This window comes from Mustela lutreola, chromosome 4, assembly GCF_030435805.1.
Source record: "Mustela lutreola isolate mMusLut2 chromosome 4, mMusLut2.pri, whole genome shotgun sequence".
Lineage (NCBI taxonomy): Eukaryota > Metazoa > Chordata > Mammalia > Carnivora > Mustelidae > Mustela > Mustela lutreola.
Genome location: NC_081293.1, coordinates 197,159,698 through 197,187,304, shown reverse-complemented (window position 1 = coordinate 197,187,304; position 27,607 = coordinate 197,159,698). Strand labels below are relative to the sequence as shown.

The 27,607-nt window shown below is 51.6% G+C and overlaps 1 protein-coding gene across 1 annotated transcript in view; it reads left to right on the top strand.

The window, feature by feature from the left end:
- The window catches only part of RHEB (Ras homolog, mTORC1 binding), a 41,858-nt gene extending 25,686 nt beyond the window's left edge, over positions 1–16,172 (top strand). Inside the window, exons 3-8 of the mRNA XM_059172298.1 lie at positions 1,851–1,918; positions 8,640–8,722; positions 9,402–9,458; positions 9,574–9,621; positions 10,365–10,446; positions 15,653–16,172. Of these exons, the coding sequence (XP_059028281.1) occupies positions 1,851–1,918; positions 8,640–8,722; positions 9,402–9,458; positions 9,574–9,621; positions 10,365–10,446; positions 15,653–15,745 (431 nt within the window). The 3' untranslated portion in view covers positions 15,746–16,172. The remainder of the gene's footprint in view (positions 1–1,850; positions 1,919–8,639; positions 8,723–9,401; positions 9,459–9,573; positions 9,622–10,364; positions 10,447–15,652) is intronic.
- Positions 16,173–27,607: the final 11,435 nt, after the last annotated feature.

Here is a 27,607-nt window from a genome sequence, read left to right as displayed (position 1 = left end):
TAGAAATCAGACCAGTTTACTCGCCGCCTCAGAGCCCTCGCTTTCCCATACAGTGACAGTAAAACTCTTGCAGTCCTTACCATCTCCTGTAAGGTCTTCTGCCTCCTCCCAACCTGGTCACCAACACTCTCTCAGCCTCCGCTGCGCCGACCTCCCTGCTCTTCCTTGCTGCACGTGGTCACTTGCTGGTCGACCTCCGCCTGGGTGCTCCTCTCCCACAGAGGATGCCTGACGGCATCTGGGTCCACCGTCTGTCCCCAGGGCTGGAAGCTCACTGAGGTCAGTCGCAGCATTTCGAGAACACCCAGAGCTGTGCTCCCTGGGGCGGGGTGGGGCGGGGGGTGGGGGAGGTAGGTACTCAAGAAATAGCTCTTGCGCGAATGAATGATGTTTTCACAGCAGTTACGTCCTACTTCGTAACCACGGTTCCTTAGTTCTGTTGCTCACTGTGGTTACTTCCCTAATTTTCGCCAAGACTAAACTGCACATTTTGGGCTTACCTCACTGAGGTGTCAGGGGCAAGTTTGAGCACGGGAGTGTCGTGACTGCCCCCTGGCGGACAGTGATGGAAAGCGCGGCCAATCCATGGCGGGGGTGGGGGGGGGCGGGGGGGGGGAGTACAACACAATTTTTTCTTGGAATTGACGAAAACAGAATATATTGGGTACTCCCTGTCTTGAAATACTTGGGTTCGGTTTTCATCTGATTTAATTATTCCTAAAGTTGGCGTCCCCATCAGGGGCACAAGAATGTGAAAAAGTGTGGCAGCCCCCTTGGGTGGCCTGGTCCGGGTTTTTGCTCACCTGCTTCCCGCACCCCTGCTTGCAGTAGGAGGTGACGGTGCCAGCATGAGCTTCCCGTTCTCTCCCTGTGCAACTCAGCATTCAGATTAGCTCTCCCCTCCGTCCCCCTCATCACTTCAGGTTTTCTCTCGTAATATTTCTGTGTCTGTTTCTGCTTTCCCTTTTGGCTGTGGGAGTCTGTGGGCAGCAGTGGGTCCACTCCCAGCTGTGCAAGGGGTAGATTCTGCTGCCCAGTTCTGGTCGAGTCGAGTGGGCAGCCAGAGATTGGAGGACTCACGTGTCTGAGACAAATGGCGATGCAGAAGACATCCATTCCTGTTCATTGTCAGGGTTCCAGATGGTTACACTTTGTAATATTCTGTTACTATTAATAGTTCTTTCCTCTTTTGTCTACATTTGTTTGAAGTCTGTCTCCTCAGAATTCTGAATTGACTTTTCCGGAAGTTATTTAAGTCTGGTGGTTTTTTTTCCCCGCTTGGTAAGGAAAAGAAGTCGTCACAAAATTGCTTCGATCCTTAAGCTCAGTGGAATGATGGCTTCACACAGAACTGTTCCGTTGCTGTTTTATCTGTCAATAGAATTGTTAATTGTTTTAATGTACTGAAAGTTCTTAACACTGCAGTTAATATTATCTCTTTGTGCTCTGACACCAGACTTGTTGTAAATTAATGAAAAGTTTTGTGCTTGGGGTCCATTCTGGACCTTAGACTTCATGTCCTGTGTTTTACTTTTTCACAAGAGGAAGGCATAGCCACAGATCGTGCACTCGGGTGACTTTTAAAGGAGACGAGTTGTCGCCTAATTGCAGTTCCTTCAAAAAAGTTGAAAGCGTACTGAACCTTGATTTTCATCAGTCAGCCAGTATTCTTAGTTAAATAATGGAAGTGGGGAGGAATCTGTAAACTCGGGCCGATCTGTTCCATTGTGTTTTACGGGATCTCTTTGTGAACTTACTAGGGACTCTGCATAGTTGGTCGTCAGTGTTCAAGCTTTAGGTGATCTAAAATCAACTTAAACTAATATTTCATTCCTTTTCTCCTCCTGTAGCTTTCACAAAATTGATCACAGTCAATGGACAAGAATATCATCTTCAACTCGTTGACACAGCTGGGCAGGTAAGTGTCTCCGGTGTCTCCGAATCTGCTTGTGGTCCTTCTCTCGGGCAGTCCTTGCCCTGCCGTCAGCGCTTCAACACAGCAGCAATGTCAAGGAAACCCCTCGTGGCATATGTTTGACTGAACCTTTACAGGCTCTCTCCTCTAACACGTTATGGTGGTTTTTCCAAATTATTCACTTGCTCTTCTACTTTAGACTTGTGTGAAATACACTCATAGCATTGGGAAGGTCTGCATTTACCGTAGGATGGTGTATTTCCATTTTCTAAACTTGCATTCTGTATCAGAATCCTATTAGAGCTTTTTCTTCCTTTCTAATATGTATTCTACATCAAGACAAAAATACATTTAGGGACTCATGGGTGGCTGGGTGGCTCATGAGTTAACCATCTGGTCATGATTCCGGTGGGATCCAGTGGGATCAAGCCCCGTTTCGGGCTCCCTGCTCAGCAGGGATCCTGCTTCTCCCTCTCCCTCTGCTGCTCCCCCTGGTTGGGCTTCCATACTTGTGCGCTCTCTTTCTTTCTCTCTCTCTCTCTCTCTCACTATCTCACTCTGTCAAATAAATAATAAGACAAAAGTACGTCTTTTCGGGGAAAGACAAGAGAAAAGTATAGGGCAGAAAGAAGGCGGTTGGTAGATGGGTCACGTGATTACTAGATTAGGGAGTGTTGATTTGATTTGTAGACAGTAGGTGATTGCCAAAGATTAAGTAACCCCCTCCCCCAAAAAAAACCTCAACACCGTATTCACAGGTTAAGGTAGTAGGGATTTGAAGAATGGAAGACTAGGGGAATTCACTAGAAGCAGCGGGTGAAAGTTCAGAGAACTTGAAGAGTACAGAGAAACCCTTAACCCTGATGGCTGAACTTCCCCCTGCCAAGTCCAGCCTTTACTAGAAACCTCTGTTGGACAGAACATGTTGCACAGTTGCTAGAGTGTGGGGATGTTGGTCTCTGAGTCCTTCCTTGCATCTTCAAGTTGACAAAGGATCAGACTAGCAGGAGGGGCTGTGTAGTGTAATCTGCTCTGCCGTGTCAGATGGAGGCTTTTCTTCTGGAGCCTGGGGAGATTGAGGTAGACATGGAGTGGTGTGGCCTGTCTTGGTTTAGAATGGACGCCCTCTGCTTGATGTTTCCAAGTGAACATAGAAGCCAAGCGTAGCCCCCTGGTGAAGCAAGAACATAGCCATAAGAAGTGGTATGAGCCCAGAAGAAACCCTGGAGTTTCAATTCTGGAGGCTTCAAAGAAAATAGATGGGATGTGGGTATCACAGAGATCTACCCCGGATCCCCTTCGTTCCCCATACAAAGGCCCCCTGGTGGCGGGTGTAATGGATGTTGGAGGTCAGGCCTCATGATGTTTGTCTTCGACCTGAGCCGTCCCAGGCTATTACTCCGCAGGGTACCTGTCCAGTGACAGAAAGGGGGTCTGGAGCTGAAAGGAACAAGGGGAGCAGTAGAAGTCTCCATCGGGGAGTGAGGATGTGGAGGACACAGCTTATTTTAGAAGTTACTGTAGAAGAGCTTCTGGGATAAGACATTGTATTGGAGTCTCTGAATTTGTATCTTTTATGGTTAAGATGACTGTGTGATTGATTGCCTAAAACAAGACACTTCTAAGAGCGAAGGGAGCCTGGTAATAGGACAGTGGGTGTTAACTGATGGTGTCCTGGGCGAAGAAACACGGCCATGTCGTTCATAGTGGGCCTCTGACATTATCAAGATCTGTATTTGCTTTTTATATCTTCATGTTGAATCTTCATTAAGCTTCTGGAAAGTGAGGATGAGGATGTAAAGCGGCAAATCGCCTTCATGTGATGTCACTGTAGAAATACATTTTGTCGGGGCGCCCGGGTGGCTCAGTGGGTTAAAGCCTCTGCCTTCCGCTCAGGTCATGGTCCCAGGGCTCTGGGATCAAGCCCCCTGTCGGGCTCTCTGCTCAGTGGGGAGCCTGCTTCCTCCTCTCTCTGCCTGCCTCTCTGCCTACTTGTGATCCCTGCCTGTGAAATAAATAAATAAATAAAATCTTTAAAAAGAAAAGAAAAGAAAGAAAGAAATGCATTTTGTCGGAGGCCAGAAGCAGGACGGGCATTTCAGAGTTGTGGGAACATGGGCTCTGCAGTCACGCTGCCGGGGCTTATATCCTGACTTTTTTACTAACCGGGTGACCTTCAGAAAGTTACGAAGCTCTCTGTGCCTCAGATTCATCTGTAAACTGGTGACGCAGCGCCTGCCTTTGTAGGACTGGCGCTCGGTTTAGAGTGGATGCAGAGCTTCACAGGGTTTGGTCCTTATCTGTAGATCTTTGATGCTCCTAAGACCAGAGCAGGGCCTAGCATGGCAAGTTGATGTTGCTGTTAACAAGACACTGACTGGAACAGTGCAGGTGTCGCTTATACTTGGGAGTAGAGCCATCCTTGAAAAACGTTTTTCCGGGGACGCCTGGGGGGCTTAATCAGTTAAGCGTCTGTTTCAACTCAGGTCATGATCCCAGGGTCTTGGGATCGAGTCCCGCATCAGGCTCCTTACTTCAGTGGGGACTCTGCCTCTCGCTCTGCCCTCTGCCTGCTGCTCTCTCTACTTAGGCTTGCTCTCTCTCTGTCGAATAAATAAAAATCTTTAAAAAACAAAAAAACATTTTTCTGGAGAGAAAATTCCTTTATGTTGCCTCCTATCAAAACAGAAGATATGTTCCTCTAGGGTTCTAAAGCCTAAGTGTACACTGGAGCATCACGTGCCTTTAACTGCTCTAATGACAGAGTCACAAAGGATGCCCCCCGCGCACACAAAGAAGCAGGGGTCTCGGAGTGAGTGCGTAGTGTGAGGGACGACAGGGTCAGTGACGAGCTCTGCCTGTCTTGCTCCTGTGGCTTCTCTTACTGCCAGATAAGAATAGTTAGAGAATTTTTGCACAGAATATTTCCAAATTTAGCCGCCTTGAATAATTTGTTCTCCTTGCAGCTAGTAGTGTTCTTCGAGGCCGCATCCATCTGGGAGACTGTGGAATGGAAGGTTGTGTTCGTGTTTGTGATCTGTCCTTACGCGACATGCGCATTACCTTGTGCCGTGTGGTTCCGTAGAACCACGTAGAAGGAGCAGCTGGATGAGATGTCGCATTTCCAGCTGCTCCGAGAGCTGTTTTTAAAATTGGATTCCTGTGGGCTGGGGCTGAGGCCACCAGTGGCAGGGGGAGATGATGAAGTAAGGACAGATCCTGTCACTGCCATCTAGAGCGCATTCGGTCACTGGTGTACTCGTTTTAGGGGTAACTGTAGCAGCATGTAACAGCAAGTCCTGTTTACCTACTAGTTTATATCGTAGCTGGTTTCATTGCCCGGCAAGGGATGGTGATGAACATAGTTAAATACAAGTCGATTATTTTTAGTTTGCATGAGAGATTTTGTTTGGACCTAATTTAAGTAGACTCAGTGACAAGTGACTCAGTGGGAGTCGTGTTTATAATGTCAGATCCCCCTTTTAAAAAAAAAGGGTATTAAGTACAGTTTTTTTTTAAATAGTACTAAATGCGCGTGCTACAGAAATAAAATAGCACAAAATGGTAAATAGTAAAGCTTCAGTCTTTCCTACTCTGGTGGCATTAGCTCCACCCCTCTAAGACTAGCCCCATCACCATTTCTAGGATGTGCTTCCCAGATGTTCTCTATGTGAACATACAAATAGAATTGGTGTTTTTGTTTTCACCTGAGAAGTAATGGATCACCGTATCTCCACCTCAGAGGTGATTCTGCAGTCTTAGGTACACCCCCGGTTTGCCTCCCCATGACTACGTAATATGCCGTCATTCGGCTAGAGCGTACTTTGATGATGGATCGACACGCAGGTGGTTTCCAGTCCTGCTGCCACCACCAGTGACAGCAGCGATCAGTGTCTCATGTCGATTTCGACGGTGCGTGCCTGCGTCCAGGAGCACGATCTGGTGGCGGGACGGCTGCGTCCTCCGCCGGCCGCTCTGTTCTCACTCGCTCATCTGCGCGCCCGTGGGCACAGCGTATTAGCAGATCTCTTGTTATGTGCCAGTCCACTGGGTGAAAGAGAGTATCCTGGTTCCTAAGTGTCTTTCTTCTTATGAAGGCATTTGAGCATGTGTTCTGTTTGAGGGCATTTGTGTTTCCTTCTCTGGGAGTTACCCTGTCCCTGTGCTCTGCCCCTTTTCCCTGGGGAGGACTGTCTTTGCTTACTGGTTTGAAAGACCCCTTGATACCGTGCAGAAAATAGCATTTTATGTGATGTAAGCTGTAAGGTTTTGGTTTGTTTTCGGTCTATGGTTTTGTTTGAAAGGTTTTTAGTCAAGAAGAACTTTCTCGTTTTCGTATAGTCGAATTTATTAATCTCTTTTCAACTGATGCTGTTCATTTTTTTCTGAGAGAGAAAGAGAACTAAAGAGTGGGGAGAGGGAGAGGGAGAGGCAGACTGACTCCCTGCTGAGCAGGGAGCCGGATGCGGGGCTCGATCCCAGGACCTGAGCCGGCAGACGCTTAACGAACTGAGCCACCCGGGTTCCCCATCAACTGATACTGTTCTTAAAAATCCTCCCATTGACTAGGCGTATGGTTTTTTAATCTTTAAATGCTCTAGAATATATTTTTGCTCAAGTGTGAGTTAGAGATCAGCTTAGCTGCTCATTTACCCCCCAGAAGCTTTTGTTTCCACACAGTTTCGGTGAGTGTTACCTCTTACCCTCACTGAGCTTAACTGCTGGTACTAGCATTTACCTAATTCCTGTCTGTCTAGGTCTTCATAGGTTATTCAGTCTGCTTTACTTACAAACTAGTAAGTGCTCATTTTAGTTAAATTAGTAGCTTTATGGTTTCATCCAGCTCCTTCTACAATTGCTGTTTCTCCGAAAAATACACTTTTTATCAGGGTTCAGTTACACTTATATGTTAATTTAGGATCGAGCAATGGATACCTCGATGACCTACGTATTCTTGCTGAGGACCATGGCACACTCTTCCATTTACGCACATTTTTTATGTGTTGGGTTATTTTATGATTTTCTTCAGATGGATTGTACACTTAATTCTTAAGTTTATTCCTAGGAATTTTGTCCTTTTTGGTTGCTGTTACAGCTGGAGGTGCTTTTCCCTGTGATACTTTCTAACTGACGATTGTTTGTACCACGCCTCTGAAGTATGACTAATTTCTTTATTTCCACATCTTCTCTTCAGGGAAAAGGTGATTTGAACTCTGGGTGTACTGCTGTAGCTCAGCTGGTGACTAAAATGATTTGGAATTTTGTTTTTAATCCGGGTTAGAAAGACCTGTCATTCCATTCACAAAAATGCATTCTCAAAATTTAACACTAAAATGAACTCCATTTAATGAAACTAATATGAAACTGACCATGAAAACAAAGGTTTTGTTTTGCATATGTGGTAAGCCCTGAGATGTAGAAGTGCTGTCTTCTGACGAAAGATCGATGACACTATTGATGATATCAAAGAACTGAGAATAAAACTCAGTTATCCTTTGGTTTTTATTTTATAAAGATACTTTATTACAATGGTAAATAGTAAGGATTTGGGGCAGTAATTCAGAGCCATCATGAACATTCGTTGTAACCGTACTGTAGAATTGCAAAGTTAACAGAGACTTGATACGATACTTGATATGATGGTTTGACCTGATTTTCTATAATAGTGCTTGGGGAATACGTGGCATGTTGATAATTGTATTTCAACAGAGAATAAAATGTTTTATACCAGCCAGTGGCGTGTACTAAGGCAAACTGCAGTGACATTACTAGATTCTCAGTATGCTTTACTATTTTAAAGCCGAGTTTTAAGTTTCCTAAACTGCTTTATGGAAACTGGGTACTGACACATGGTTACATAATGTATACCTTTGTTTTTAATTCCTAAACTTGCTCAATAAATAACTCATTTGATCCTCAAAAGTCTGGGTACAGTGGGTCTGGCATTTTGATTTTCTCCTCTTTCCTTTCCCTCTCAGGTGTTGGGGACAGCCCACTAATGACCAGCAAATTGGCACTCAGGCCATTGTGACTCACACGCAGAGAATAGGTTTAGTGAGGACATAACAGTTTTAGATAGGAAAGTACAGATTGATGGAATAAACCAGAAGCACTCATGAATTTCCCATGAGATCTAAGGTTCTGGCCTTTTTCTCCATAAAAGAAGTGTTAGTGCTTTCGCCTCCTGTAAGATCACAGGACCTGTTGTCTTGTCATTCCTTCCATCTTCTTTCCCTGGGAACTGCAAAAGTTACTAGCCTTCTCCCCAAAAGTCCTAGAAGAGCCAGAGTCGCTTTTCGAATGTTGGCATAAAGCAGTTATCTGCCCCCAAACTGATCTTAAATAAGTCCTGAGTGCATAGGCTGTTTTTCTAGAAGAATATTTTATTTTTACTTTTTTTAAGATTTTATTTATTTATTCAGCAGAGAGAGAGAGATCACAAGTAGGCAGAGAAGCAGGTAGAGAGAGAAAGGGAAGCAGGCTTCCTGCTGAGCAGAGAGCTCGATGCGGGGCTCGATCCCAGGACCCTGAGATCATGACCTGAGCCAAAGGCAGTGGCTTAACCCACTGAGCCATCCAGGCGCCCCTCTAGAAGAACATTTTAATCCACTTTTTGTTTCCTTCGATTTCTTTGGCCAGGTCATGTGCAAGAAACTCTGGGTACAGATTGCTTGTTATGCTGCATGAAGCCTCTACTCACATGGAATTCTTTTTTCTCCCACAGGATGAATACTCCATCTTTCCTCAGACGTACTCCATAGATATTAATGGCTATATTCTTGTGTATTCTGTGACATCAATCAAAAGGTAGAATTCCCTCCTGCTGCTTCCGTTTGTTTGCTCTGGCTCGATGGCATTCATCGTTTTAAAGGATCGTGATGGAATCAGTTATAGTAACAATCAGACTTACCAGGCTAAATGTTTTTCAGTGATTGTCTTGTGAAGCAAACAGGTTGTTAGGGGGGAAAAAAAATCCCAGTAGATGTTCTCTTAACACTGATAGAATAAAAACTCCGTATGTCTTCCCTCCAGCTGCCTAGATAAATAGTGATTGCACATGATCTGAGGGCTTCTGCTAATGGAAATTGGAACTACTACATAAATTGATTTAGTTTTTGTGTGTTTTCACCATATTAATGTGGAAGCCGGGCTGACGGCTAGGGCCTCTAGCTGAAGAACATCCCACAGATGTCATTCAGAGATTAAAATTTGTGTTTATGTGATTTGTCAGCTACGTGTTAGACTTTGCCATTTAAATAGCTCACCTATTTCATGTTGCATATTCTCAGTAAGGGTTACTCAGTGTCAAATACATGCACACGTGAAAAAAGGTTTGTAGGAAAGAAGGAATTCCTTGTGTTCGGGTTATTTTATATTAAAATGGTGAGTCGATGACAGTATGTATTTTTCCACAGTAAACCTTATATAATATTTTTAAACACCAACACTAAAATGGATGTCTGATTTCATGCTTCTGTTTTTACAGTTTTGAAGTGATTAAAGTTATTCATGGCAAATTGTTGGATATGGTGGGGAAAGTGCAGTAAGTAGCAATCGTTTCTCTCTTTTGTGAGCTGCACTCATTCGAGTTCTGCCTTCTGAACAGTAAGATCTGGCACTGACTAGTTTCCTGTGGCTTTTTTGTCTCCCATTACCAGAATACCTATTATGTTGGTTGGGAATAAGAAAGACCTCCATATGGAAAGGTATGTAACTTCTGAATAATTACTTATTTATAAAATCAAGTCTGAGATGAGGTATGCACTGAAGCACCTTTCATAATTACTGTTCTCATGGTGAGAATAGTGTTCGGTGTAGCCTGTCGGGGTTCAGAAATAAGGCAGTGAGTGCACCCAAGCAAGAGCAAAACCAGTATCAAACCTCACCCATCCTGACCAGTGTTTTCTCTAGAAAAGAGGAAGCAGATGTGGTAGGAAATTAGCTTGGGGTACTAAGTTTGTGCCAGTGGACTCCAAGGAGACCACAGAAGCTTTCATTCATTCAAGAGATGGTTTCCGAGTCCCGCAGTCAGGATCAGGTCAGCGAACAGGGCCACAGAGCCTGCTGGGGTCGGGGAGGCCAGACGCCCGCGGCCTGCGCAGCGGGGTTGAGCCGCGGGACCCCCGACGGCTGCCCCATCCTCGGGTGCTCCCAGCGCAGCTCACCGTGAAAACTGCCCACGTCCCGGGTTACTGGAAAACACAAGTCACGTTCTCTGAACCGCCAGGACTTGCTGGCGCATGGGGGACCCCGTAAGGCCACGTCTGTCCCGTTCCCCGGCTCGGGCCTCCTCCGCGGCCCACATGGCGGATGGTCAGGCCGAGCGGAGCGCGTTCTTCCGCGATACGGGGGAACCGGCCGATCGGCGGGGAGCCCGGTTCGCTGGTGATGCAGGTGTTTTCTGAATAAAGAGCACAGCGCGTTCATTCGAATTTTCCTGTTCCTCTAGGGTGATCAGTTATGAAGAAGGGAAGGCCTTAGCAGAGTCTTGGAACGCAGCTTTTTTGGAATCTTCTGCTAAAGAAAACCAGGTACCGATTTTGTAGAGCTTCCGTAACGCAGCCGGCCTTCCCGGGCCTGTGTCCCGTCGGGCGGCCGGACACCGCCACCACCAGCCCGCTGCCCCCCGCCGCCACTCCTGCTTCTCCCGCCCGGGGCGGCCTCTGGTCGCTGTCGGGATTCTGCTTGCGGGGGGCACAGTAAAACAGCGGGCCAGAGGGAAGGGAAGCCCGCTCTGTGGAGGTCGGTTACTGTTTTTGTTTTATATTAACGGCTGGTACAGAAATAACAGAGAAACGCGAATGACCTTTAGTCACCTTGGCAGTAACGCGGGGCCCCGAGCCCCCGTCTCTGTAGGCCGGAGCGGGGAGTGCGGGGACGGATTGTTTGTTGCGCGGAAACGGTTCAGAACCGTCTTCCCCTAACCCTGTCCGCGGTGAGGCCGCAGACGGTCCCCGAAAAGCCCTCGGGCGGCCGCCGGTGTATCTGCGGAGGCTCCCCGCAGCCTCCGGCTCCGTCTCCTCCCAAGGCCTCGCCGGAGCCCCGGCCCGCCTCCTGCCCCCATTTTCCCTCGAGTGTTTCCGCACAGTCACCGACTTCCTCAGGCCGCACGTCAGACCGTGTCACCCTCTGCCCGAAGACCTGTCACTGGGTTGCCCGTGGTCTAGAAAACAGACTCTGAGCCCTCAGACGGGGGGGCGGGGCGGGGCGGGACCGGGCTGTCCCCGTTCCTCTTGCTGGTCCCCATCCTTCCCTGTCCTCGGGCACGATGGCGCGCCCGCCACCTTCCCCACGCAGGCACACGCCCCGTGCTGTCCCCTTCCCCTGTGCTGTCTGTCCTCGGACCGCAGCTGTCCTTTCTCGAATTCACCACTTACATCCAGATAGTGCTTTGCACTGTTCAAAGTCTTTTTAACTTGTTCTCTGGTTTGACCCTCAAGTAAGAGTCAGTGGCTGCTGACTGTGTCTGTGCGAGGCTGTCCGGGAAGCGTGACTGGCGCACTGGGGCCCTGGTGCCTGATTTCCCCACCTCTGCCACTTGTCCCCTGACCCTCAGGGTTCTTTCCCCTTATGCCCCTTAATTCATTCCGAAATCCGAGACGTGTCATTTATCTTTGTATTCTCCCTAACATCCAACACAGTGGACGCCATCGGCACACTTGTCTGGTAGGTGCACGGTCGCTTGGAACCCCTTTGACAGTCAGATCCCTTTGTCCCAGGGTTCAGATACTGAGGGAGATTAAATCTGTGTGATTGGTTCCCAAGTGCAGGTCACAAGGGATTCGTGTGACTCTGCTCTGCTTCTGAGTGCAGACAGTAAGAATTCAGATACCAGGAGATACTTTCACTTCCTAAAGGAATCAGATCAAACATCTATTGGGTGTCTGATCTGTCCTTAAGACCATTTAGTTGCACTGTCTCATTTTGGAAGTGAGCGTAAGATCCAGAGAGGTCAGGGAGTCAGTCTTCTCCGATCACTCTGTATGGCGTAAGAACTAGGACTGAAGTTCAATCTAACCTCAGTTTGGTCGGCTCCTCTATACCAGGCTTTCCGGTGGATGGGAAGAGAGGGCTTCGTGCGTGACCAGAGCATAATTCAGATTAAAGTATTCTTGGGGAGGGATACAGGCTATCTGCATTACAGAGTTTATGCATCAACCGTGATTGGAATCTGGTTCTAAAAACGTGTAAAAGAGATTTTTGGTCTACTTGGAGAGATTGTATTATGTTCTGTATGTATTAGGGGAATACTGTTAATTTCCATAGCTGTAGTGATGGTATTGGAATTCTGAAGAGAATATCCACATTCTTAGGAAATGCAAACCAAAACATTTAGGGGCCAAGTTTCATAATATCTGCGACTTACTTTCAAATCGGGTGGATGGGTGAATGGACCGTGGGAGGGCAAGCAGATACAGCGAAGACATTAACATTTGCTGAATCTAGAATAGTGGGGCTAGGTGATGATCATACAGTCCTTTCATTTTCCTGTGTGCTTGGAATTTTGCATAATAAAGATTTGAAGGTGGTCAGAGGATAAGAACTTTCGCTTGGCTGAGGGACATACTCCTACAGTGTAGTGACTACAGTTAACGGTACTGTGTTTCTCTTCATTTTTGAAAGTTGCTGAGAGAGTAGATCATAAAATTTCTCACCACAAGGAAAAAGAATCGTGACTTGTGGCAGTGGACGTGAACTGGACTTGCCATGGGGCTCGCTTCTCAGTACATAGAAACACTGAGTCATCATGTCACACACGGCCAAGCAGCAGTGTTCTGTGTCAGTTACACGTCATCTAAAAAGTGTTCTTCCAGGGGGAGGGGTGCAGTTGAATGGCCCCAGCTGTCTTGGTTCTCTTTGCTAACGTCCCTCTTTCTGGTGAAGGTCCAGGGGTCCTTGCACGGTCATTCCATCAACACGGTCCTTAAATAGACAGCAGCCGCAGGGTTGTGTCACTGTTCGTGTGGCCACTGATGTGTGTGTGACAGCCACGTGCATTTCTGCCACCAGCTCCGGATGTGTGGGTAGCTGGGGGGCCCTCCTCTGGCGTGATTGAGGGCATTGCCTAGAAGGGCCCACCGTCTCGTTAATGTCTTCCTGACAATGACCTGTGAAGGTTTGCCGGGGCTACATTGTGACGCTACTGCGGGCTTTTGGGGTGCCGGCCTCCGCCATCCGTCGGATGCCGTGCTTCACTGAGGCTTCCGGTTCTGAACACCCACACGAAACGTGAACCAGCTGAAGGCTCAGAGCTAAAGAGAAAGGGTTCCAGCTACGGCAGTTCTTTTCAATTTTGGTACATTTAGCCGACTGATCTGATATTAGCCAAACGTGTCGAGGAAGGCAAGCTCCTGTGTGGCTGCCTCACAGCCCCAGCCAGGGCAGCTCAAAGATGGGGCGGTGCACCCTCCGCCGTCTGTTCTGCTCTCGCACGGCCCTCAGGTCAGCAAGTTCCTCATTAGAAAATGAATCCTTGGGGCGCCTGGGTGGCTCAGTGGGTTAAGCCGCTGCCTTCGGCTCAGGTCATGATCTCAGGGTCCTGGGATCGAGTCCCGCATCGGGCTCTCTGCTCAGCAGGGAGCCTGCTTCCCTCTCTCTCTCTCTCTGCCTGCCTCTCTATCTACTTGTGATTTCTCTCTGTCAAATAAATAAATAAAATCTAAAAAAAAAAAAAGAAAAAAAAAAAAGAAAATGAATCCTTTAAGGTGAAAAGATCCTTGTACTCAAATCAGGTAAATACAGCGGTGACACACAGTTCTTGGGACACTGATGGCCTGGGCAGTCCTCTCAAAGGAGGACTCTGCTCTCTGTCACATGTCTCGTGACCTGGTCTTGGAGTTGTGCAGAAGGGAGTCAGGAGACCCCAAGCCTGGCGAGTCTCTTCCCACCCAAAGAGGGGGAAACCAAGTCATTCTAACCCCTTATGTCAGAGGCATGTAAGGGAGTCTAACCCACACACGCGCCCGAGCACTTGCTGCTGTTCGTACAGAGCAGGGAATTTGTGTAGTAAAGACACGTGCACGCGCGCACAGGACACCAGTGGTCACGTGATCAGAGACCAGTCTGTGTGAACTCAGATATTTTATTGGTCGTTTTGCAAGTATAGCTTGTCACACGGATTCAGTGGGCTTTGTTAACAGTGCTCGGTGGTGAGGGTCCTGCACTCTGAGCTGTGGGATGTGCCTGCGGGTCCGGCTTGCTCTGCGGAGGCCTGTAGCTGTGTCTTAGCGGGAGACCAAGGAGAGCAGACTTGGGCGGAGCCAAACCACACAGATCATCAAGGAGAATTCTGAGAGTTATCCAGAAAGCCAGATTCCAGGCACACGGTTTTCTTGGTGAGGGCTTGGCACGTGTTTTCCCGAACATTTCTCTGTGTACAGTGAAATGAACAACTTGTTTTTCTGATCATGTGAGAGGAGGAAACCTTGCTGAAGCCAGGGACCTTGATTAGACAAGACAGGTAGGATGTGGGGCTGGCTTTGGCTAAATTAGGGGTGCCTTGTCCCTGGCAGTAGGGAAGGAGCCGATGAGCCCAGATTCAATGGGTGGTCATTTTGGTGGACGGAGGATACAGAGTTCTCTTACAAATGCTGCGTGTTTTCCCAGAGAACTGGAAAACCCAGTTACCAGCGGAGTGTGAGAATGGGGGAGAGGCGTTAGAAATTCCGGGAGAAAGGCAAGGCTGATGCCCAGGCCATCAGCTGGGTGGTGCCGAGAGTCCCCTTTGGAGTCCCAGTCCCGGAGGTAGAGCGAGCCGGGCCGCTGTGGCTGTAGGGGCCGAGCAGGCGGAGAAGGGAGCTGAGAGTGACTGCCGGTGGGCTGTGGGGTCACTGCTGGCCCGGGAGGACAGTGAGGATGAGAAGTTGTTAAAGGACAGAGAAGTGTCCTCGGACAAAGGAAGCTGTTGCCTGCGGGGCTGAGAAGTGTGGAGCTTGGGTTATTGCGATGGGGAGGGACGAGAGAGAAGGAAGATGGGTGTGGCGGGTCCTTGACATTGGGTGATGGAGGGCTCGCCGTTGGTATTGACGAGATCTAGGTGCTGCCCCTCGAGGGACATTTTTTGATTATCACCAGGGACAGGTGTTCAGCCTAAGAGGGGATTCCCTGCCCAAAATACCAGTGACTCCTCACGAAGGGCTCATGGGGCTGCCCACGGGGCTGAGAGCGGTGTTGGGAGACGGTGCCACTGCTCCAGAGGGAAGAGGGGAAGTGACTTGGGGTTTGTATGTGGCTCGAAGGTAGATGCTAAGAGTTGAAGCCGAGAGTTTGGAGGAAGTGGGAGGCACAGGTCTGGGGGGGTGGCGACGAGCAGGGAGAGCGCCTGTCCTGCTGTCGGTCCCGTGGCTCAGGGCTGTGACGGGGGGACCCCCCCCAACCCGGGGAAAGGGGTGCAGCGAAAGCAGCGTTCTGATGGGAATGAGGCCCGACAGGTGAGGGGGTGCTCATGGCAGACCCCGAAACTACAGAGGCACTGTCTTGGGCTGGGAGGGGGCTCCTTGGGCTGCCTACAGTGACGTGAAAATGGGTCAGAAGCGTGTGACGTGAGGTTAGTTCTCAAGTCAGGTGGTGTCGGGGGTGAGGTGGGGGGCAGAGAGGGAGTCCTGGGCCCCCCACACCAGCCCCTCCACCTGCCGGGGGTGCGGCGGGCCGCCTTCAGTAGCAGTGCGGCAGTAGAAGTGTTCGCCAGGGTTCCTCTTTTAAAGACTAATGCGGTCTAGTTTTCTCTTTGATTTGCAGACGGCCGTTGACGTTTTTAGAAGGATAATTTTGGAGGCAGAGAAAATTGATGGGGCCGCTTCACAAGGAAAGTCGTCCTGCTCGGTGATGTAATCGCGCCGCGGAAGCAGAGGACACTGGGAGTCGATCCTGCGGGGAGAAGCCGACTGCCCGTTCTCCTTTAAGATAAACTCAGCTTCTTTTTCCTTCTGTTAACCTGAAAGATTTCATTTGGGTCAGAGCTTTTTCCTGCCCCACACCCCTTTCAGATTATGTTAAACTCTGACTCTGTCCAAATGAGTTCACTTCCATTTTCAAATTTTAAGCAATCATATTTTCAATTTATATATTGTATTTCTTAATAATATTATGACCAAGAATTTTATCGGCATTAATTTTTCAGTGTAGTTTGTTGTTTAAAATAATGTAATCATCAAAATGATACATATTGTTACACTACTATTAACTAGGCTTCCATATATCAGTGTTTATTTCATTGTGTTAAATGTATACTTGTAAATAAAATAGCTGCAAACCTTAACCCCTGGAGCTACTCAGTGTGGCCTTTAAAGAAGAAAACAGGGTCCCTTGGAGGGACTCTTGCCCCGCCTCAGGGAGGGTGTGGCCGCAGGCAGCAGGGCTGGGGACAGCTGGCAAGAGTGCCAGAACCGGGCCAGCTGTCCGTGGACCCCGGCTGAGCAGCAGTGGAGGGTCTATGAGGGGCATTAGTCCCCAGTAGTGACTGTTCCCTGCACCCTCAAAGCCCCACCTTGAGTGGGGGGCTTCGTGCTATGGGGACACGGAGCAGAGCGTTCTTACCGCGCGGCTCGCCCATCGGCCACTTGAAGACAGGGGGAAGTTACGAGTCACTTCCTGTTTCTCCTCGGGCCTGGCCTGATGTCCCCGCAGACAGGATCTGATTCAGATCCCACAACACCGATGGGGACAGGGAATGTTGCCAGTAAGCGTTGTGGCAGGGGTGGGGGGAGGTTCGAGAACCTCCTTCAGACCCCGACCGCACCCGTCCCGCTCCCCAGGGACCAGCGAGCGGGAGGGGGGAGGGTTTCCTTTGCCCAATGACGGTGCCCAGAGCCAGTTCCAACTGCGAAGCCAACGTTATCGTTGACTTAATTAATCAGTTTTTGAAATACTCAGAACAGTTTATCTTCGGCAGCACAGTATTGCTACTCATTAACGGGGTTCAGTGTTAGGCCTCGTGTTCTGCATGGGTCCCTTGTGTGGGACCGTGTCAAATCCGGTCAGGCGGCCTTTTTCACCTGAAGGGAATCTGTGTCCGTGGGAACTTGGAGCAGCGTGTTTGTGCTGGAAGCAAGCGCAGCTCTCACCAAGCGATCCTGGAAGGACCGGCCCTGTCTGGAGGTGGCCTGGGGTTCCTTTACGTGGTGCAGCTCACCCAGCGCTTCGATGGTTACTGGGGTTTTCCCCCCAGTTTTTATTTAAATGTCAGTTAACGTACAGTGAGACTGTTGTGTGTCATGAACCCAGCAGGGAAACCTGCTCCCAGCCTTGAGCCTTGGAGATGCACGGGGTGGGGCCGGGGCTGCTCCCCGGTGCGTTGATCACCTCCGCGTACAAGTTGATTGACTTACTGAGCGTGTTGTGTGTTCCAGACCTGGTGCTGCGGCTCCAGACTTCAGCAATGAGATCGCGACAGGAGGTGGGTGGTGGTACCTGGGGGCAGAGCTCATGTTAGGATTTGCTTCCCAGCCACCCTCTGTACAGGTGAGAGGACCATCTTAAAGGCATCAGCAGTTGGCTAATGTCAGTGACCAAATCCATTTTGTGTCCTCGCTGCTAATGGGATATGTGAGCTTTTGGGGAAATTCTGACTTAACATTGTTTGTTACTTAATACTGTGTTCAGTCACTCACTTCTTGGCCTTCTTTCTTGTGTTCTAACATTTCTGAAATCCAAAGTGAGTCTCATGATCAATGGAAAAGCATCATGTTCAGAGAGACCGTGTTTTTCCTTCTTAGTGGTACATAATGTCTTAGACTCATTGAAGTACAGTATGTACAAATGTAGAACTAGGTATGTAGTCCGAACTGTTCTGCAGGGGCCCCCGGGTGGCTCAGTCAGTTAAGTGTCCTATTCTTGGCTTGGGTTCAGGTCAGGATCTCGGGGTCAGGAGGTCGAGCCCCGAGTCAGGCTCCACAGTCAGTGCAGAGTGTCCTTGGGATTCTTTCCGACTCTGTCCCCCCCGACCCGCACTCTCTCTCAAATAAATAAATTAAATCTTTATTGAAATAAACTCTTTTGCAGCTCACATAAATAAAAATTACAAAATCACATTACAAATTTAAATTACTCTGATGGAATTTTGCTCAAGCTAGATTGGCCAGCCCCTTACCCCTCTCTGGACCACCATGGCCCCACCATGGCCCCACCATGTCCTCACCATGCCACTGACAGCCCGGTGCCTTTGCCCCAACTGCTCATCACCTTGCCACACACCCAGTGGGTTCTCCTGGTTGGTTGCTTGGCGTTTCAGCAGCATCACACACGGCTGGCGATGGCAAGCCTTCTCCCTGCTTCCACGAAACCATGTTCGCGGGGTCTCCCCCAGCGCGCTGCGCTGTGAGTCTCCTTCGCTGTTTCTTTCTCTGCCAGACCTCAGCGGGCCCTCGTCCGGCCTGCACCCTGGTCCCTGGTTTCCCGAGTCACAGCTTTTACTACCACCTTTCCCGAAGGCTTCAAAGCTCACACCTTCCCCCCCCGCAACCCTGACTTCTGTGGGCTTTTCTTCGATGTTTCTAAGACCTCTCAGATGTGTTACGTCAAAATTGCATACTTGATTTTCCTCAGCAACCTGGGCCTCCCCTAGACCCCAATTCAGGAAATGACACCCTTGTCCACTAGGTACTGGAGCTAGGAAGGGGGGCCATCCTCTCTCTCCCCGCCCCGCAGCCCACCTCCGGTGCATCCCGGTGCGCTCCAAACCCATCAGGCCACGGACCGAGTCAACTTGCTTAAAACAAATTGTTTTATGTCCCTCCCCAAAATTATCTAATAATAATCGTGCGAAAATCCAAACTTCCAGCACTTGCAACCTTGCATGATCGTACTGGTGCTTAATCTCATCTGCCTCCATGCTCTGGTCCCTCTGGCCTCACTGGTTCCCAGACAGCTCCCCTCCTTTGAGACCTCTGTGCTCGTCTTCCCTCGGCCCAGAACGCCCTTCCCCAGCCCCCACCTCCACGTGGGGCTCTCCTCCACGAGTCTGTCCCAAGCCCTCTGGCTTTATCACACAGTACAGCCCCTGTCGCCATCCATCCCTGTGGTGTCCTGTGTGCACCGCACGTTGGCTGGCAGACTAGATCCACTCACAGGGGACACAGTGATCGATCTGTCCCCGGCACCTTGACTCCCCAGTGCCCCCGAGCACGGGGTCCGCTGAAAACGATTGCCTGGTGCACTGGTTTACTTTGCCATGTCTGTCACAACATGTATTCTCTTTGTGAAACGTTTTCTTAGTGGTTGTCCTAGGAATTATAATGAACATCCTTAATTCATAACTATCTAGTTTGGATCAGTGCCAGTTTCAGTAGTGGACAAAAACTTGGCTCCTACATACAGCTCATGCCCACCTCCCCATTTGGGGTATTGTCCTATGGATTCCACTTTTATATGTTGTATAACACGAACAGATTGGTTACTGCTTTATGATGTCATCTTTTAAATCAAATAGAAAGAAATTACAAGAAATACATTTATCCTGTCTTGTGTACTTGCCTGTGTGGAGAACTTTCCCGCTGCTCTGTAGTTATCCGCTGACCTTGGAACTCTGTACCCCTGACCTTGTTTCCAGCCGAGACTCCCTCCCATTTCTCACAAGGAGGTGTGCCAGCCCTGAGTTCTCTGGGGGGTTTGTTGCTCTTCATCTTTGCAGGAAGGCTTTGTTGGAAGGAGGGTTCTGGGTGGCGCGAGTTTCTCCTTTGGTCCTTTGCCGTCCTGTCTGGTTGAGATTTTTCGTGAGCAGGTGCAGCCGGGTGTGTGCCCTGTTTTAGGCTCCCAGGAACATGCTGCCTGCCAACATTTTTTTTTTCTTTCTTTTTTTTTTTTTTTTCTTAATTAGCTTGCTCTTTGCCCCAGTGTCCAGTAATGGCTGCAGCCTGTTTTTGATAGACATCCTGGGAAACAGCGGTCAGGTCAAACAAGGCTGAGACTTGCAGAGGGGGTTTTCCAGGGAACCTCTTTGGATGTGACAAATGAGCGGAGTTTTCTGAATGGCGCCTTTGAAAGAGCTCCAACCCTCCAACCCCCTCTTGACTCTTCTGGGGCTGCCCTAGTGCTGGTTTTTCCCAATTGCGGCTGCTGCTTTGCAAGGCACCTCGGAGCTGGGGTTCGGGGGCTGGCAAGAGGGCAAGTGAGGATGCCCCAAGCCTCACGTGTGCTGAGAAGCGGTTGCTTTTCTTAAATAAACACCCCCTGGTTGCTGCAAGCCCTTAGGTCATGTTCCGAGTTCTGAAGGAGTCGATTTTGGGGGCAGGGGACAGTTTTTACCCGTGTTCTCCCTGGGTTCTCAGAGGTCCTTAGGGCAGTGTTCCCAAGGATGTCCCTGCAGGGCCTGTGCAGCGGAACGGTTTATTGGGTGAGCCCTTCTGGGGGGCTGCCTTCTAGACCGGTTCCTTTGAATTTGGCCCACGTCCATTGCGGTGTGATTGAAACTCCCCACCATTCACACAGGACACTGGGATAGCCTCCAACACCTCTTGAGCCTCTGCCTTATGGGCTCCTAACAAGGAGGGCTGGCGCCATCCGCCAGGGTCAGTGCAAATGGCCTGGGGCTCTGATGGCGGCAATACCTGGTCCTCAGGAAGTCATTTGGGTGACCCAGAATATGCCAGTGGCCTTTTCACTTATCGAGGATGGGGAAGCACAGGGGCACGGTTCTTGGAGAGCCCTGGGCTCCAGGAAGGCCTCTCTGGCTCCGTGGGTCATGGTGGCCCGAGCAGAGCTCATCAGCCCTGCCTGTGGCATTTCCAGAGCTCGTGCCTGCCCGATGCCTCTGGCCCAAGAATCTGGCCACCCTGGTGACACCAGGGTCCCAAGACCTCGGTGCTTATCAGTAGGGACTTCCGGGAGGGCTGGACAGTGGGAAACCAGGATGCCTTCCAAAACATTCCTTTGGAGATTCCAGAACCATTTCCTATCTCCTCCCCCTTTCCCAAGAGGACAAGCTTCTGCATTACCCATCCTGATCTGTCTGGGCCGTTGATGACGTCCAGCGTCCAGCGTGGCGGGCCGTCTGCTGCGAAATTAACTGGGAAGTCGAGTGGACTCACACCCTTATTTCCAGCGGCGGGACCCGAGGCCTGGAGATCGCTCCCAACCCTTAGTCCATTCGTTTGCGCTATACCCCAAAACCCACCGGGAACCCCACATAAATGGAGCCTCAGACTCAGAACAAAGCTGTTCTGGTCCCAGCTCTGCAGCTAATGCATGTCCAGGCAACTCCCCCACCTCTGGTCTTGATTCCTTTATCTAAAAAACTTCCCTTGGCCAGGGACTGTCGTCATGCCACAAATAGGAAAACCTTGGCTGTCCCCAAAGCCCTAATGGATGTGGTGTCACAGTCTTGAGGATCCCACGCCTCCCCCATGCCAGCTCGAGACCTATACCCACTGCCTGGGTCCCGCTGTTTCGAGAAGTTCTGCGAGCTTCCACCCCATGTGGCCAGCTGCACTGGGTATCGTGGGGGACTCCGGGATTCCCGTAGGCCTGTACACCCAGAAAGACACAGAGGATCACCAGCAACCTCACAGGCCTGTTTACCAAATCTGAAAAAAAGATTTCAACCCAGTCCAGCCCAAGGTGTCTAGAACACCTGGGTCTCCTGCCGTGCGCGTGAGGGAAGGGCAGGCCCGCCACTGAAGGCCCCTGTCCGGACCCACGGAGCTCAGCCTCCGTCAGACCCCGTCGCGGCGCCGTGGAGAGGGCCCTGGACTGCAGGCAGGCCGCTCCCGCCGGGCCAGGACCTCCGTTCACCCTCCAAGCAGAAGGCTGCGCGTGCAGGACACGGGCTCCAAAGGCCCCTCCAGCTCCCACATTCTGTTACAGCCCAGGAGGCGGCCTTGGCTTAGATCTCTAAGGCATGAAGTGTCTCAGGAAATAGCAAAAGATTCTGGAATTATTATGGCCTCAGCAATCAAGGCCTTTCACCCAGTTCTTCCTGGCGCCCAAGATGGGCCCAGGCCTCTCCGCATAGAACAAGAACAAAACGGCCCGCTCGGCCCCTGCTCCCAGGCAAGTGTGTCCTGCCGGACTCGCTGGCTTCCTCGGGTTCAGGTCTACCCTGTATTCCCCCTTCCAGCCCCCATCCCTGTAGGGGAGCAGAGCAGCCGAGTAAATCAACACCGTAATCCCTGGCGCTTCCACGTGGCCCAGCTGTGGGTTGTGCTGTCCTGAACTTGGCCCTAAAAGGCCGACGAAGAGGACAGGCCGGGGTGGACAGCTGGAGCGGCTCGAAAGGTTCCATTCCTCAGCTCTGACCTGGGCAGCTTTAGGATCCATAACCGAAATCATCCCGAGGCACAACCTTTTCTGTGCTTGGAACTGGGGCATTTACGTGAGGTTGTAAAGTGCTCAGAACAGTTTGAAGTTGGGGGGGGGCGGTGCAGAGGCAGTTCTCCAACGCGGGCCCACCCCGGAGTCATCTGAAGGGCCGGCTGAATCGGGGGCCTCACCCCAGAGCTGCTCATTCTGGGGGGGGTCCAAGCTGGAGCCCGAGACATCCTCATTTCTACCCAGTACCCAGGGCTCCTGCTGCTGCTGGTTCAGGAACTGACTTAGGCCATGATACCTACATAAAGGGTTGGGGGGGGCAGGAGTCCCGTGTCTGCAGGATCTCGGCGGGGGGGGGGGGGGGGGGGGGTGACCAATGCCCAGTCTGCCAGGGACTATGGAACTGTGTCCTCTGAAAAGCTATATTGGAGTCTGGCGCCCGGGTACCTGTGAACATGGCCTTACTCAGAAATAATGTCTTTGCAGATGTCATCAAGTTAAATGAGGTCTTCTCAGACGAAGGTGGGTCCCAGAGCAGGGGCTGCTCTCCTTCTAAGGAGAAACTTGGACCCAGAGAGCCAGGTCACGCGGGGAAGAAGGCCGTGCGGTGACGGAGGCGGGGTGGGGGGCTGAGACACACCGGAAAGCAGAAGCATGGAACAGACTCGCCCTCAGAGCCCAAAAAGGAACCAAGGCTGTCCACACCTGGATTTTGGACTTCTGCCCTCCAGGACAGGAGAGGACAAATGTCTGTTATTTTAAGCACCGCCCGCCCTCCTCCCCCCAGCGCCGCCGACCGTGGCATTGTGCAGGGGCTGCCCGAGGAAACGCATGCACGTCTGGCAGCGAGCCAGTTGGCCATCCCAAACGACACGGGGCCAGAGCTCTCCCACTGACAAGGGAGGAAACTCAAGGCCAGAGCTGTGGCCTGCTGTCTAGTCTGTTGGGGCCACACGACAGAACGCCACAGCCGAGCGGGATTGGAGCAAGATGTTATTCCTCATGCCCGCAGGCCGGACATCCAAGATCAAGGCACAGGCAGATTCGGTGTCCGGTGAGAGGGCTTCCTGGTCCGCAGACAGCCGTCTTCTTGCTGCTGCATCCTCTCCCCGCGGGGAGAGCCTGGGAGCTCTTTCCTCAGGGCACTCTGGTCCCATTCCTCGAAGCTCTGTCCTCATGAGCCCAGCACCTCCCAACACCGGCGCCTGCTAGATCAGCTCTCAGCACAGGATTGGAGGGGGACACGTCCATTCAGTGCACCGCGCCTGATGGGGTCACCTAGCAAATTCCTGAGACCCAAGCCTAGAACCCATTTTCTCAGCGCTGACCATGATCCCCAGGTGGTTTCCGTACACACGAATGCATGACACATAGCCCCATGTGGGGACATATGGACGGCCGTCTCGCCAGGCCATCCGCGCTGGGGGCAGGCCTGCCCGCCCTCGTGGGCGCTACCGTCAGGGTAGAGCTCTAACAAGTGCAAAGTCATGCTGCCACCCTTGAGCCGGAGGCCGCACTGGCTGGGTTAGACTCCCCCTCAGGAGGGTGCAGCCCCTGGGATAAAGATCTCGCACCGCTGGCCTGGGGACGAGGACCCACGTCCTCCCCTTGCTCTGCCACCAGGGGGACAGTCCACATTCCCGGATCTACCTCTCTTTTCCCATCTGCAAAATGAAGAAGCATTTGAACCGAATTGGTTGTTCCCAATTATGCGCGGTTCTTGAGCTGGGTTAAGATGTTCTGCGGCAAGAATCTAAATTTCCCAACTTGAAGGCAAGAAAAATTTTGTTTCCAATGTTAAGGCATTCCCCCCTACAATTTTTCTTTAACAGGTAGCAGGTGCAGCCACTTGCCAATATGACCGAACCTCGGATTACCCGGATTGTACGTGCTGTGTCTGTGGGTCAGGTGCTCGCTGGGCCTGGTAACAGCTGCAGGAACGTGAGCTGCAGGGGGAGCCACGGTCCGCCCGCCAGGTGTGCACTGTCACCCCGTGGGTCAAATAAAGGCACAGATCTCTGTACTGGTTTCTTCCTCCACAATTCCTGGCCCTCGGGGGCTCCTGCAGTGGATGGGTCCTGAGGCCAGCCCCCCACCCACTGGGTGTGTCAGCAATGCAGGCCACTCGCGGGTGCTGGCTCTGACGGTGCTCGCAGGCCTGGTGCCAGTGACCGAAGAGGCTTTCGAGGTCTTCTCCCCTCAGTTTCCAAGGTCCCTTCTCGGGGTTTTCTGGGGTCAGTGTGGAGTGAGATCTGGAAGCAGGTCTGCCCAGGAAAGGGGGAGAGGCTGACACCACTGGTGTGCCTCTCTGCCCTGGGCTCTGCGTGTCGGCCCCGTGTCAAGGGAAGAGGGAGGGACCGAGATGGCATAGTGTGCCCTGGTCACCCAGGTGTCCTGGCCCCCAAGCCCAGCACGCACATCCCACGCTCTCAGAAGGGGGAGCTCCGTGGGATTTGAGTCCCCGATGTAAGGAGTCCCTTTCTCTGTTTCCACAGACGCCACCTTGAGTGGGGCTGGGGCCTGTGTCCTTCAGGCTTCCCAGACCCTCTGGCCACCCCCGAGAGAGAGTCCGCAGCCCTCCTGGATTTGAACAGGAAGACCTAGCGCCCCTCGTCAGCTTTCCCCCACCCTGGGGTAGGGCTCCTGTGGCAGATAGTTTTGACCCAAAAGCAAAACCCCTTTCCCAGTGTGAACTCCACAGACTCCCCATCCTAACCGTGACGCTGCTGTGGCAATCGTGACCCCCACTGTGCCTTCATAGCCCACCCCCCTCCCTCCTGTCCTGCTTCTGCCCCCAAGTGACCAGCTCACCCTCCCCAGTTCTCAGCCGCCATCAAGAATCATGCCATGTGGGGGCGCCTGGATGGCTCAGTCAGTAAGTGTCTGCCTTCGGCTCAGGTCATGATCCTGGGGTAACCCCACGGCAGGCTCTCTGCTCAGCAGGGAGTCTGCTTCTCCCTCTCCCTGCAGCTCCCCCTGCTTGCACTCTCTCTCTGTCAAATAAATAAATAAAATCTGGGGGGGAAAAAAGAAAGAGAGACTCAGACCAGGTGAAAGGAGCACAGGCCTGAAGCCAGGACGCAGGCCTCTGCCCCTCGCTGCTCTTCACACCACCCAGCACCCCTCCCCCAGCCCATAGCTGTGTTTGTGGTTTATGCCCTGGGACCTGCTGGAGGGGGCCGGGACCTCACTGGGCCCCACGCGAACCGGACTGGGTCCCTTTGTTCAGGAGTTGGGTTGGAAACACTGAAGAAGCCAGTCCGCTGGCCCTGGGAGGCCAGGGGGTGGACGGGCCCCACTACAGTTGCGGTGAAGGAGAGTGAGCGGGAATCCTCGGCCCGCGAGCGTGAGGAAGCTCCCGGGCTGGGGATTCAAACCATCACTGACCCGTGCCTGGGCCCCCCAAGCTTGGTGCCATGGCACTGATTTCAGGGGTCTCAGATTATATGTAGACGGGGGCCCTAAGACTGGGTCTGGGACTCCACTTGCTCAGCTGTGAAGTGGAGTAACTACAGAACTAGCGGGCATGTAGGTGCGTCAGGAGTGGCCCTGAATGAACAGTGAGAATGCACTGAATATCAAAGGAAAAAGGAAAGAAATCACAGTCGTGGTCTCCCCCCTCCCTCAACGCACTGCTCACTCTGACCTGCCTACTTCTCTGCAGGAGGGACTTGATTTGCCTCTTTCCCAGATTAGGCGACTGAGGCTCAGGCCCAGCGGCCAATCCAACGGCTACGTGGCTCGGTGGGGCCGTCCGTTATGGGTCCCTGCAGGCTGGAGCTTGTGGAATCTCAGGACACCTGAGGTCCTGTCCTGGGGGACGGGGAGGGTGACACCAGTCTTCTCTCTTCAAAGATCTCCCCTTTGCTGTGCTATCTCGGAGCTCTGCCACAAGGTGTCCAGATGTGCTGGCTGGTTATTTCTACGTATCTGGCTCAGAACTCAGTATTCCCGGCGCGCTCTCAGAGCCCAGGACCACCTTCAAGGTTTGAGAGTGCAGAGACCCACCACCTCCTCAAGTAGGGCTTCGCTGCTGCTCTTTTGTTTTCTAAAGATGTGTTTGTATGAGAGAAAGGTGCAGGGGAAGGGTGGGCATGGGCAGAGGGAGGGAGAGAATCCCAAGCCGATTCCAAGCCGAGCAGGGAGCCGGACGCAGAGCTCAATCACATCACTCTGAGATCTTCACCTGAGCCGAAACCAGTTTCAAGATTTTATTTATTTACTTACTTATTTTATACAGAGAGAGCAGGGGGAGCAGGAGGGAGAGGGAGAACTGGATTCCCATCGAGCAGGGAGCAGGATGCAGGACTCGATCGCAGGGCACTGAGATCATTACCTGAGCCGAAGGCAGGCGCTGAACCAACTGCTGCTCTTGCTGGCTCTTTTCTGGAATGTGTTTTAGTATACGTTGGAATTCTCAGCTTTCCATTCATGTCACTTAAATGTGTTTTCATAATTCTTTATTTCCTCTCTATTGATTGCTTGGGTGGATTTCTCCAAGTGGGCATATTTTCAGCGTTTGAGTCAGGAGATGAGGAAATGCTGAAGACCTGGGTGAAGGAGGGGACCTGGAGGAGGACGCCTGACTCAAGCACGGGAACAGACACACTAGACTGTAAAACGGCAACATGCGAGGAGAATGTACGAACTGTAATGTCTTTAGGGGTAAAAGCACGGATTTTGCCTTAAAATCGCAGCGCACGAGGTCTATGACCTGGGGCCAGTTACTTACCCTGTGCCTCACTTCCCGCATCTACAAAGTGGGGGTGATCACAACACCTGCCTCTGAAGACTACCGAGGGAATTAAAGGGCGGGATGCAGGTTGTGTCAGCGGGTCCCCGGCTGCGTAAACGCGGAGCTTACGGTCCCTGCGGTTGGCGGTCCTGCAATCCCAAGCCCCGCCCCCCACACCGCTGCCCCGCCCCCACGCACCGCTGCCCCGCCCCCAGCAACTGCGCTGTAGTTATTGTCAGCACCACTAGGGGTCAGGCTTCGGCGCCTCTCACTTAGGCGAGCGCGCTCGTGCTCGGGGAGGGAGACGGGGCCAAGGCGATGCCTCCCAGACCCCAAACGCTCAGCTTTGGCACTCCCACCCTCTCCTTCCCTACCCTAATCCGGTTCGCGCCTCCTGCACTGGAGACCTCCGGCCCCGTCTTCCAGGAAGGAGTCGTGTTCTCTCTCCTAGAAGTACACCTGAAACAGGGCAGAGCCGGGACCCCAGGGGGTGGGGCTTGGCACCCAGGAAACCCCAGGAAGTTCTCCCCCCTCCTCCCAAGGAGGTTCAGGGCCCCCCGTCCCCGCTGGTTCACAGACAGCAACGCTACCCCCCTTAGATGGGCGCAGATTCTGGCTAAGGGAGCTCCCTCCCGCCGTGTCCACCAGAGGCCAGTGCGTCCAGAGGACCGAGGCTGTCCCCAAGCTGCCCAGTGCACTTTCTGGGCACACACTGA